Here is a 12,354-nt window from a genome sequence, read left to right on the forward strand (position 1 = left end):
GAGAGACCCCTGGACGCCTGGTGCTCAGTTTTGGTTACTGTTTATGTGGAATGTAAGAATCCTGAAGGTCACCAGGACTCAGAGAAGACAACTTACACTGATGTCTTGGTTGGTTTTGAAAATGTTGATATAGTGGGTGTAGTGGCTGTCGTCCATCTGCCGCAGGATGGCAATCATGCACGCAACAAAACTCCCCTGCAGGAGAAAAAACACAGGTCCCAAACCCCTTACCAGCAGTTCTCAACCTGTGGGTCTCGACCCCTTTGGGGGTCGAAAGACCCTTTCACAGGGGTCGCCTAAGACCATTGGAAAACACATATATAATTACATATTGTTTTTGTGATTAATCACTATGCTTTAATTATGTTCAATTTGTAACGATGAAATTGGGGGTCACCACAACATGAGGAACTGTATTGAAGGATCGCGGCATTAGGAAGGTTGAGAACCACTGCCTTAGACCAACTGACAAACAAGATTTGGGCACATGTACTTGGCTTTCCCAGCCAATCACCTAAGCAGGGACTAAGCAAACTGGAAACATTCCAAGGGTTCCCAGGGTACGCGCTGTGCTGTTTCTGCCTGAATCGACCTCTTCAACGTTGGGGTGAGGAATGTGGAGGGCTTCCCACATCCCATGAGCAGCGAAGGTTTGTGCAGCCAGTAGGTCAGGGGCCACTGCCTTCACGATCTCAGCTAGAGTACTAGTGAAACCCCAGCTTGTGGACTCCAGCTTCTTGTTGAGGCAGAGTTGTCGGCTAGAGGTCCAGAGAGAAACGTCTGGAATACTTAGATTGTTGGGAGGAATATGGTTTGGAGGAAAAAGAGAGACGGCAAAACAGAGCAGAGAAACAGAGAAGACAGGAAGTGAGGCTCCTGGTGGAACACTTCAATGTCATTTCAGCAACTCTAGGAGCCGGGAGCCAGTTGCTCCCAGTATGTCACGCGCGTGTAACTGTGCACCTATTAGATGATTACTATCATTTCTATTTTTGAGGTCAGGAATTACATATTTAATGTGCTTTCCCCTCATCCAAATGTATTTGAATTATAATTTTTCTAGCCAGAGGGCAAATATCCAGAGGTAAATAGCTTCCTGTATTGGCATCATTATGAAAACAACACAAATTTAAATGAATTTGGCACAGAGCAGATGAATATACAGCTGTTCTTGGAATGGAGGGAATGACTTTCTAAACACAAAACAACCAAGTCTATTCGTGTACTCCTCTTTCTGAATGAGTCTATCTTAACCTCTTTCATTTTAAAAGTTGATTTTTCTAACCCCAGCTGGTTTGGTTCCATGGATAGAGTGTCAGACTGCGGACCGAAGGGTCCCAGGTTCGATTCCAGTCAAGGGCACATGCCTGGGTTGCAGGCTCGATCCCCAGTTGGGGGTGTGCAGGAGGCAATCAATGATTCTCTTTCATCGTTGATGTTTCTATCTCTCTCTCCCTCTCCCTTCCTCTCTGAAATCAATAAAAATATATATTTTTTTAAAAAGTTGCTTTTTCTAATTATAACACAATGTAAATTTAATGCACTAAGGCTTGTCACATATACTGCAACCCAGCATTGAGTTTACATTCCCATCAGTGTCTACAGTGTAGACTCTACACCATTGTTTCTCCAGGCTTTTACCTATTCATGGTATTGAGCTTTTATTTAATCTCATTTTTGGTTCATTTGCATTTCCTGCTTTGAATTACACATTGTGTCCATAGGTTTGTCAGTCACTTATTTTTCTCCCTTTGCTGTTTGCTCATATTCTTTATCCTTTTTTAATTAAAATATGTTTTAGTGGTTTGTAATCCCTCTTTAAATATTAAGGCTATTAGCCACTTGTCACATATTTTAAAATGAATTTTTACAATTTGGTGCTTAAAGTTTCATTTGCCTATATAAAATTTTTTTTCACATATAAGACTTAAAATTTTTTACTTAGCAAAATCTATTGTCTTCTTTGATGGTATCCTTTCAATTTTTTTAAAATATATTTTATTGATTTTTTAGAGAGAGGAAGGGAGAGGGATAGAGAGTTAGAAACATCGTTGAGAGAGAAGCATCAATCAGCTGCCTCCTGCACACCCCTTACTGGGGACGTGCCTGCAACCAAGGTACATGCCCTTGACCTGAATCAAAGCTGGGACCCTTTAGTCCCCAGGCCGACGCTCTATTCAGTGAGCCAAACCAGCTAGGGCCTTTCAATTTTAAAAAAAAATCATGAATCTCTTTTTTCTTAAAAATAGGTATATATCAGTAGTCGGCAAACTCATTAGTCAACAGAGCCAAATATCAACAGTACAACAATTGAAATTTCTTTTGAGAGCCAAATTTTTTAAACTTAAACTATATAGGTAGGTACCTTGTTATTAACTTAATTGGGGTACTCCTAAGGCTTAGGAAGAGCCACACTCAAGGGGCCAAAGAGCCGTAGTTTGCCGACCACGGATATATATTCATTTGTATTTTCTTTTAGCTGCTTTAGGATTTTTTTTTTTTTTTACATTAAGCCATTTATCCTATCTGAAATTTATTTTGTGGGTATAACATAAAAGTCAAAACAGATTTTTTCCACACTGTTCATATATTTTCCAAATAAAATTTATTAAAAATCTTCACTTTCCCCATTGAAAGGTAAAATTTTTCATTTAATCGAAAAGCTCCTTTTAAATTCCCTCAGTTCTGTCCTGTTGATATATGTACTCTATTGCTTGAGTCCAACACTATTTTAATTACTGCAGCATTACAATGTTTTCAAATCTGGCATGCATATCCTGCATTATCACTTCTATTGGGCTATTCATTATGTGTATCTTCCATTTATTTTTTACTCTAATATTTTTGTGACTCTACATTAAATGAACATTTTTTTGAAATTTCTGCATAGCTATTTTTGTAATATAGAAAGGTCGCTGAATAATATTTATTTTAAAAGCACTTAGTTTAATAAATTATTCATCAGTTATTAAGATTTCAGTTAACTCTCTTGGGTTCCCTAGATATGGTAGACATTCCAGCTAAAAATAATGACAATTATGATATTTTTCCTTTTCAATATTTATATTTAGAGTGTGTTTTATTTTGGTCTTATTACATTGGCTAGAACTTATAGAAAAATCTCAACAGTGTTGAGATTTAATATTTTAATTCTCCTTTTTATGGCCATTACCTAATGTGTGCCTGGTGACTGCATGTTAAAAACATCTCCTATTCTTAATTTGGAATAGATGTTATATCACATATATTTTGGCATCTTTGGAGTCATGAAGCATTTTTCCTTTTATTTAATTGATATATTTTATTAATGAACCCTCTAATATTTAGCTATTCTTGAATATCCAGAACTTTATTAAGCCATCTATATAGTTATGAAAACAATACATATATAGTGTGTGTGCATATGGATATGTTATATATATGTATGTGTGTATTTCTTTTTGTGACTGTGTCGTTGCCTCTTTGTATGTCTTTCCCTCGCTTTCTCCGTCTTATGTTTATCTTTCCCAAGCATTCTCGCTGTGCTCGCTCGGTCCCTCTGTCACTCATGCATCTCAGCCATGTCCACAGCCATCATCTTGCTTTAATAGAAACATGGCAGCAGTTCAGCCACTTTCACATTCACATCCTCACCCTTCCCTTCAAACATACTGAGCCAACGTCCCTGGGTTAAACAACAAGAGGGGTAAACGATGATTCTACTAACAGGAGCTGAAGAGGTAAATTCAAATTCAGACATACTAAGTATTATGTGTATCAATATATCATTTCCTAATCAGCATAGTTATCAACCTGCCTTTCTTTAAATATTCTTTACATAATGACAGCAATGGTGTGGCAATAACATTAATGGTGTGCCCAGCCAGTAGCTATACCTTTAATACAAGAACTGAATCCTTTCATAATAAGCTTTGGATCATCCTGAGTTTTGATCTAGCAGAAAGACGTTTTGCTTGCAGGCATTTCTCTACATGCTTATTTGGATCGGCTCCAGCACCTGTATGGAGATCTTATGAGGGACCTCATAGGATTTCTGCCTTCGCTGGAAGGCCCTTCCCCACACACCCACACTCCCTCACCTTCTGCAAGTCTTTGTCCAAGTTCTACCTTCTCAGGAGAGCCATTCTTAACCATCTTGTTCAAATTCTCCCACCTTTATCCTGCACATTTTTTTTTCTCCAGAGCACTTATCTCCTCCTTCTAACACTATGCATTATTTGTTGTTGCCGTAACTACTAGATGGGAAGCTCTGCTAAGGTTGTGGTTTCTGTCTGTTCTGTCCCTGATGTATCTCCAGTGTCTAGAAGAGCACCTGGCATACAGTAGCTCCTTAATACATATCTGTTGACTAAATAAATGGTTTTTATTTACTACAGCAATTTGGGATAGCTTTCTTACTATGTCCTCTAATGAAAATCTAATTATATCTTTTAATATCACAAATAAAAGATGCTTTGCTTTTATAATGATACAACTTGGCTTTCAATAGTTACCTATGGTTTCAGTCATATTTTCTGACATCTAATAGACAAAGTAGATGGAGAATGAGAGGCCAGAGCAACACAGGCACTTCTAAAAGCATCTTAATCACAGGTTCTTGAAAATGTTCATTTTTTTCTTTGAACCAAAAGCGCTTTTCTTTGAACAAGGTGTTGATCTATAAGCACACTGAACATTAGTGGAACCAGGATGCAAGGGGGAAACTGAACTGACCCGAATTCTTCCCGGGCACCTAAAGGGCACAGTTGGAAACAAGTTGGTAAAAGCTGCTGGGGACGGGGTTGGTTGACAACATGCCCAGGCTCTGAGCCAGGCTGGCTGCCTGGTCCCAACCCTACTTCAACCCTCTGGCATGTATGTAACCTCACCAGGTTTCTTAACCACTCTTTGCATATTTCCTCATTTGAAAAATGGAGCTAATGAAAGAGCTTCCTAACAGGATGGGTGCAAGCTTTTGTTGAATTATAAAGTGCTTAAGACAGTTTCTGGAACACACAAATAACTGGCTAATGACTTCTATTATCAGCACTACAGCTGGGAGCTGTCACTATTATGAGTCTAATGAGGAGGATCCAGACAGAGCCTGCAGAAACAGAGTCAGAACTAAATTACTTGAGATGGTAGAGGAAATGCTGAAGGCAGCTACCAAAACCCCCCGTTTTCTGCTCACAGACTCAGATTTTCCTTGAATAAAATACTAAAAACTCAGAATATTCGGTCCAACAGAAACAGCGTTGTCAGTCTCCCTAAGGTGCCTGCACGTCTCGGTGGGTCTCGGCTTTAATGTATTAGACCAGGCTTTTGTTTAACCTTCAACCTGAGCAAGACTCCTCAGGAATGGACCGGCATGCCTTATATTTAGGGAATCCTTAAAAACGCTCCCCCTTAACCTTCCCACCCTGCTGGGTCATCTTCCCACAAGGGAAAACCAGTCAGAGTTAAGATCTGCTTGCAGGGGTAACACGCCACCCATCCCATCTGGGGAGGCTGGGAAGTTCCAGACCCCTCACGCCCAAGCCACAGTGTGTGCAGGCGCAGATGCACACGGGGCTGGGCGGGCAGCACACGGGGCTGGGCGGAGCCTGTGAGTCTGGTCCAGACGCTGGTCCCAGGCCTCACATTAAGGCAGGTGGGATGCTGAGGCAGCAGCAGCAGCAGCGGCCGGGGGCCCCTGAAGCGATACTCACGACGTGGGGAGACTGCCAGTTCATCGCGATCACGGTCCGATTGATCCTCCTCAGCAGCCGCTCCATGATCAGCTGTATGTGCATGGCCGTGGGGCCCTGGGGAGACAGACAGGCACACCCTCTGACTGGGCACTTTTCTGCGGGAAACCCTGAAGAGGTTGTTTCTGGCTCCTCCCTCCCAAGCAACCTCTCATCCAAAAGGAAAACACGGTTGCACAGAAAAATACATAATGTCGACACGAAGGACTCAGTTGAAAGTCATCAGCTGTAACATTCTGAAGATGAGCATGGGGCTGCCGGGGAAGGCCGCCCTGACAGTCCAGACCGCCGGGTCCCCGGGGTGCTCACTGTGGCCACGGACTCTGCAGTTTTGGGAGGACAGCATTGGCACGAGGTCCTTGGTCCCGATTCTGAGCAGGTCAGGCTGCCCAGGACAATTAGATACACGCCCGGGAAGTGAAAGGCAATAATACAAAGTTCGCAGTAGGAGGAAAACCCCCGAGAAACGCAAGTCAAGGAGATGTGTTCAAAATTCCTGTGTTGAAGCTCTAACCAGTACTGTGATGGCTTTTGGCCCTGGGAACTTTGGGAGCATTCGGTCATGAAGGCAAGGCCCTGGGTCTGATGGGATTAGTGTCCATGTCAGAGACTAAGAGAGTCTGCCTACCTGTGAGCTCGGGGGACAGCCCTCAGGCAAACCCCACCATGCCCGCACCTTGACCTTGGGCCTCCAGCCTCCAGCCTCGTCTATGGTGCCGCAGGTTCTCAAATAATGTCATTGTGTTATGATGTTGATGAGATGTCACAGAAGCTTAACTCTGTTCACCGTAAGTAGCCCATGGAAAAACGTCTCATTATACATGGTTTCACTTAAAGTCACAGAATCTATCAATGACATTAAATGAGGACTGACTTCTTCAAAAAACGGTTATTGAATCCATTGGGGTGACATGGCTAATAAAATTATATAGGTTTCAAGTGTACAATTCTGTAATACATCACCTGTATATTGTATTGTGTGTTCACCACCCCAAGTCAAGTCTCCTTCCATCATCATTTACCCTCTTCTGACTCTCCCCACCCCCCTTTCCCTCTGGTAATCCCCACAGTGTTGTCTGTGTCTGTGAGTTTTTTGTTTTTTTCTTAATCCTTCACCTTTTTCATTCAGCGCCCCCAACCCCCTCCCCTCTGACAGCTGTCAGTCTATTGTATGTATCTATGAGGCTGTGTCTATTTTGTTTGTTTATTATGTTCATCAGATTCCACATGTAAGTGAAGTAAAATGATATTTGTCTTTTACTGACTGACTTTTTTCACTTAGCAGAATACTCTCCAGGCCCATCCATGCTGTTGCAAAAGGCAAGATTTCCTTCTTTTTTATGTCCACATAGTAGTCCATTGTGTAGATGTACCATAGCTTTTTTATCCACTCATCTACTGATGGGCACTTGAGCTACTTCCAAATCTTGGCTATTGTAAATAACACTGCAATACACACAGGGGTGCATATATTCTTTTGAATTAGTGTTTCAGGTTTCTTAGGATATATTCCCAGAAGTGGAATAAGTAGGTCATAGGCAGTTCCATTTTTAATTTTTTGAGGTAACGCCATACTGTTTTCCACAGTGGCTGTACCGGTCTGCATTCCCACCCACAGCACATGAGGGTTTCCTTTTCTCCATATCTTTGCCTGCACTTGTTTGTTGATTTATTGATAAAATCCATTTCCGACAGGTGTGAGGTGATATCTCATTATGGTTTTAATTTGCATCTCTCTGATGATGAAAACATTTAACTTTTTTCATATGTCTCTTGGCCATCCGTATGTCCTCTTTGGAGAAGTGTCTGTTCAGGTCCTCTGCTCATTTTTTTTATTGTGTTGTTTGTCTGGACAGCCCAAGCAGACTGACATAGGGATTTAGCAGTTTGAGTCTGTCAGGTGTGACTTTGAGCAATTATTTAACCTTGTTGAGCTTCAGTTTTTCATAGCTGCAAATAAAAAGGTTCCCTTACAGGGATTAGTTAGGCAGATGAACACAAAAATGCCTCATTACTGTGTGCATCTGCCCAACTCATTTTTCATTTTTCCTTCTTTCTGTTTTTGTTTTATTGGGGGGGGGAGAGGGGAGTGATTTGGTGTTACACTCATTCAACTTCAACTTATCAATATTCAACCTGACTTTTCAAAGCCTTTACCCATTCTTGCTTCATGATATATATTTTGAAACTCCTGGTTAATGTTTCAAATAACTAAATCATTGCCGAATGTAGTTTTATTAAAACATCAAGTATTGTTAGCTTCCCCTTTCCCTCACTTCTTTCCTTCTTTGCTTTTTATTACTTATTTGCTTCCCATTTCTTTGAATGAAAGTGATTCATAAAACCTGCCTCTTGCCCTGGTGGGGCGGCCCAGTTAGTTGGAGCATTGTCCTGTACATCAAAAGGTGGTGGGTTCGATTCCAGTCAGGGCACATACCCAGGTTGCAAGTTCAATCCCTGGCCTGGGTGCATGCGGGAGGCAACTGATCCATGTTTCTCTCTCACATTCATGTTTCTCTCTCTTATCATCTCTAAAATCAATTAAAAATTAAAACAACAACAACAACAAGCCCCCTGCCTGTCCTGGTGATGCTGCTTTCACCTCCAATTACATAACATTTCCATACTCTACCCCTGAGGAGGTGTGTAAGTCGTCAAAGGGCCTCCTGTGGAGGAATGAACAGCATCCCCTGAGCCCTTAAGAGATTTGCCCTCCAGCAGAAGAGCTGGGGCATGAGTGTGAATAAGCAAAGCACAGAGATGCCTGCGGTCAGCTCCAGGAGGGCAGGGCACTTGCTTCTCTCGTTCCCTCAGGCATTCTTAGACCTATCACAGGGCCTGGAGCATGGGGGCGGCTTAATAAGTGTTTGTGAACCGAATTCATAACTCAAGGTACAAAAGGATAATACCCTTAAAAAAGACATAAGGAGGCCGAAGGGAAGTAGCAGAGTGTGGAGTTTGGGCAGGATTGTGCCAGGAACAACTTCTTGGAGGTGTTTATTGCAGCTGGACTTTGGAGAATAAGGACAAGGAGGAGATAAAGCTCTGGGAAGGAGAGGGAATCCTGGACTATAAAAGAGGCGTAGGAATCAGTGCCAGTAAGTAGAGCCAGGAATTAGCTGAGGAGATGAGAGAATACGGGAAGACACAGGAAGTTAGCTTGTACGTTTTTAAATGCTTATGGTGGGGAGGAAAAAGCAACATACCATCACCACCAACAAAAATGATTGAATTTACTACTTTAACAGAGTTTAAAGGTCAATAATTTTGAATGCCTATGCTCATTACAGGAAACATTATAGGGAAGAGAAAAATAATTTTAAGCCAGTTAAAAAAAATAATTTTAAGTCATTTCTTAAGAATCATTCTCTGTAGTAAGAAGGTAGACAGAGATATTATATGTATTTTTTAAGAAAACAACAACAGGATCAGAAGAATGAAAGAAGTCATCTCGAACAATTCCTACGTATTATTGAATGGCAAAGTGGGCACCATGAGATTGCCAAAGGATAAAGAGCTGGTAATACTGGGACTAGAAACCCTGCACTGCCCAATTCCTGTGTCTCAGATTAGTGTAGGCTCATTTACGTAAATGCTCTTAGAGACCATAGCCCTCACTAGGCCAGAGTGCCTAGCACACTGTTGCCAACTTTATGGGGCTTTGAGCTTCATTTTAGTTTTTTAATCACTGAGTTGTAAAGAGTTACATTTTAAAAATGTTATTGTTATTATGACATGAGTAATCACATTTATTTATTTGTCACAAAGTCCTTGGTTAGGAATCAAATCCTTAATCACAAAATTCCTTATGGGAAAGTTACTCCATTTATAATGTGGTTTCTAAGAATACATTTAAGCAAAAAAAAGGGGGGGGGGAGAGGATGATCTATAATTAATACTAAATAAATAGTAAAAATTGGGGCCCAGGGGAAGAAGAGACAGCAGGAACATAGCAGTGTGTCCTGCTGTCCCTCTGTAGCGGAGGTGTGAACTCTCGGAAATGCAGGCATGCCCGTGTCATGGCCAGCAGGAGATGAGTCAGGCTATGGCCAAACGGGTGGACGCTGAGAGGTGAACACAGGCTCTACCTATGGGGAAAGGGCAGCGTTTCTCCTATCCCTCAGCAGAACTGAATCTAAAGATATTGGTAAGAGAACGGGCTTAGGCAAAACCAACAGTGATTTCCCTGCTCTGTAAGTTAATGCCATGCAGTCATCGTGGGAGGTGGTGACCATGGTTAGTGCTAAACTGAACACATTCTGCAAGGTTTTCCAGCCTCTCAAGTGGAGGCTACGCCTCGGCTGTGGGCTGTGCTAGTCTGGGACATCGCAAATCCAGGCCGATTCTGCCCTGGACAGGTGCCTACATCATAGAGATGAGGCCAGATAAGAAAACATGTAATTTCCTCGAGGCTCTGAAGGATCGGCGCGTCAGAGACACTGTGAAAATGAGAACTTCCAAGCAGCTCAGGAACATCTGCAATGGTGTGGCCAGGTACCAGAGGTTAAGAAGGCCAAGGTTTCTGCGTAAAAAGCAACGTGTAAACAAGCCTCTGGTTCTGACAGGTGCTCACAGGGTCTCACAGAGGACAAGCAGGAGAAGCGGGCAGTGCCGGCCCCAGCGGCAACGGACTCTCCTGGCCAAGACTTGCAGAGCAGGCTCCAGCAAGGACAAGCCTCTCTAACCATTTCCAAAATGGGGGCGGCCTGCCCAGTACCCAGATTCTCAACTGCCTGGGCCAAGCCCTGGGACCCGGAAGGCCACCACAGCGTCATCCTCGCCCGCGGCAACAGGACCAGTGTGTGCTGCGGACCACATCCGTGGCCATTTGACTCACCACATCTTTCCTGTCCAGCACTTCCAGGATGCTGCTCAGAAGCTGCGAGCTGGCCTCATGGTCGGGCTTGCTGGAGTTGTCGTCTAACTGGCCGCTGAGCTGGTCTGTGAGCAGCGGCAGGAGCACGTCTCTGCACTCTGAGACAGAAGAGGAGACAGCACCGCTGCAGGGCAGGACCGCCTGCTGAAGGCCGCTCCCCGCTGCACGGCCAGCCTGTTACCCAGCCCCGGCTGGACTCCGCCCCGCAGCCCTGCAGCGCTGGATCCCTCAGGAACACCTGAATTTGGGAACTTCAGCCCTGTAACTCGATTTTTAAAACTCAGAAAACTGTACCAATCATAGGTAACTGTAACACAATGCTTCAAGTATTGAACAATTTCTTTAGCCATTTTTAAAAATTGCCAACTTGATACTTGAAAGCAAAGCCATATGAAACTAATAAACTAAGCAAGTTATACAGTTAGAAATTTTGACAGAGACAGACACAGATACAGAGAACAGACTGATGGCTGCCAGCGGGGAGGGAGTGGGGACCTGGGTGAAACAGGTGAGGGGATGGAGAAGCACTGATTGTAGTTACAAAACAGCCACGGGGCTGTAAAGGACAGCACAGGGAGGGAATGTGGTCAGTAACACTGTAATCACGATGTACGGGGCCAGGTGGGCAGGAGAAATATCAGGGGGATTACTTTGTCAAGATGTGATTGTCTAACCACTATGCTGTACACCTGGAACTAATACCAAGCAATACTGAATGTGAACTATAGTTGAAAAAAATGTGAAAAATAGAAAAAAAAGTAAAATAATTTTGTTTTGACATTTTCTACCTAACTGAAAAAATGTACTCTAAAATTCTTATAACTACCCAGCTTCACTGCGACACTGTAATGTGCCTCACGGACATCCTGTCCACGTTTTCACAGGCACGTGGGCTTCACAGAGGAGAGCCCGCATCTTCCTTTTGGAATCTTCACCTCGTAAAACATTACATGGCGAGTCTAGATATCCTGACACTCACACTCACAGAGTGACGGTCAACAGTGAGAACACTTCCCCTAAATGAACCCAAATAGGGCATGCTTGCTCCAGGGCGCAAACGCCCACCTTTACTGGCTTTTATCCTTTCTGCCTCTGCATCCTCAGAGGCAGAGGCATACCAAGATGTTTAGTAATATTACATTTTCTACTGCAGAGCACTCACTAGTTTTTTGTACCACTTCCAACTGTGTCCTTGCAAAAGGTGAAATCTCTAAGCACAAATTCATAGGGTCACAAACCATCAGAGTCAGAGGTTTCTCATTCGATCTAGTTCAAGTCCTTGGTTCCACAGAAACAGAAGTGGAAACTTAAAGTCACATGACCAGCCAGAGGCAAGGCCAGGATGGTTCTAGCACCATGACTCACTCAACTTTCCTCTTTCTGAGGAGTCCTGATGGTCTCACTCGCCTCCCCCAGGCAACACAAATAACAGGAGGTCACCCTCAGGGCTTTCTGACCTGCTGGAAGATGCAAAAGAAGTTCCCACAGCTGCCCACTCTAGCCAGTTTGGGATTTATTGGGGGAAAGACTTGCTATCGGACCTCTTCCCCCTATCAGCTTTGGGTCAGGAGCACAGTGATTTAGACTTAGTGGCTACATGCCTGACTCTTCAAAAAATGAATAGTATTTTACCAGTGAAAGTATTTTCTTTCTCCTTCCCTCTCCCCTCCCAGCAGTTTGCTAGTAACCCCCCTCCCAAAAAAAATCACCCCTTTGATTTATAGCAGTGGTTCTCAACCTTCTGACCCTTTA

General features: G+C 43.1%; 1 protein-coding gene across 2 annotated transcripts in view; it reads right to left on the reverse strand.

Annotated features, from left to right (window-relative positions):
• The window catches only part of DOCK5 (dedicator of cytokinesis 5), a 206,496-nt gene that overhangs the window by 54,563 nt on the left and 139,579 nt on the right, over positions 1-12,354 (reverse strand). For both annotated transcript variants that reach the window (XM_059695951.1, XM_059695950.1), the window contains exons 26-28: positions 10,564-10,700; positions 5,688-5,783; positions 97-195 (exon numbers count right to left, since the gene is read on the reverse strand). In XM_059695951.1, the coding sequence (XP_059551934.1) occupies positions 97-195; positions 5,688-5,783; positions 10,564-10,700 (332 nt within the window). The remainder of the gene's footprint in view (positions 1-96; positions 196-5,687; positions 5,784-10,563; positions 10,701-12,354) is intronic.

The sequence above is a fragment of the Myotis daubentonii genome, chromosome 5 (assembly GCF_963259705.1).
Source record: "Myotis daubentonii chromosome 5, mMyoDau2.1, whole genome shotgun sequence".
Taxonomy (NCBI): Eukaryota; Metazoa; Chordata; class Mammalia; order Chiroptera; family Vespertilionidae; genus Myotis; species Myotis daubentonii.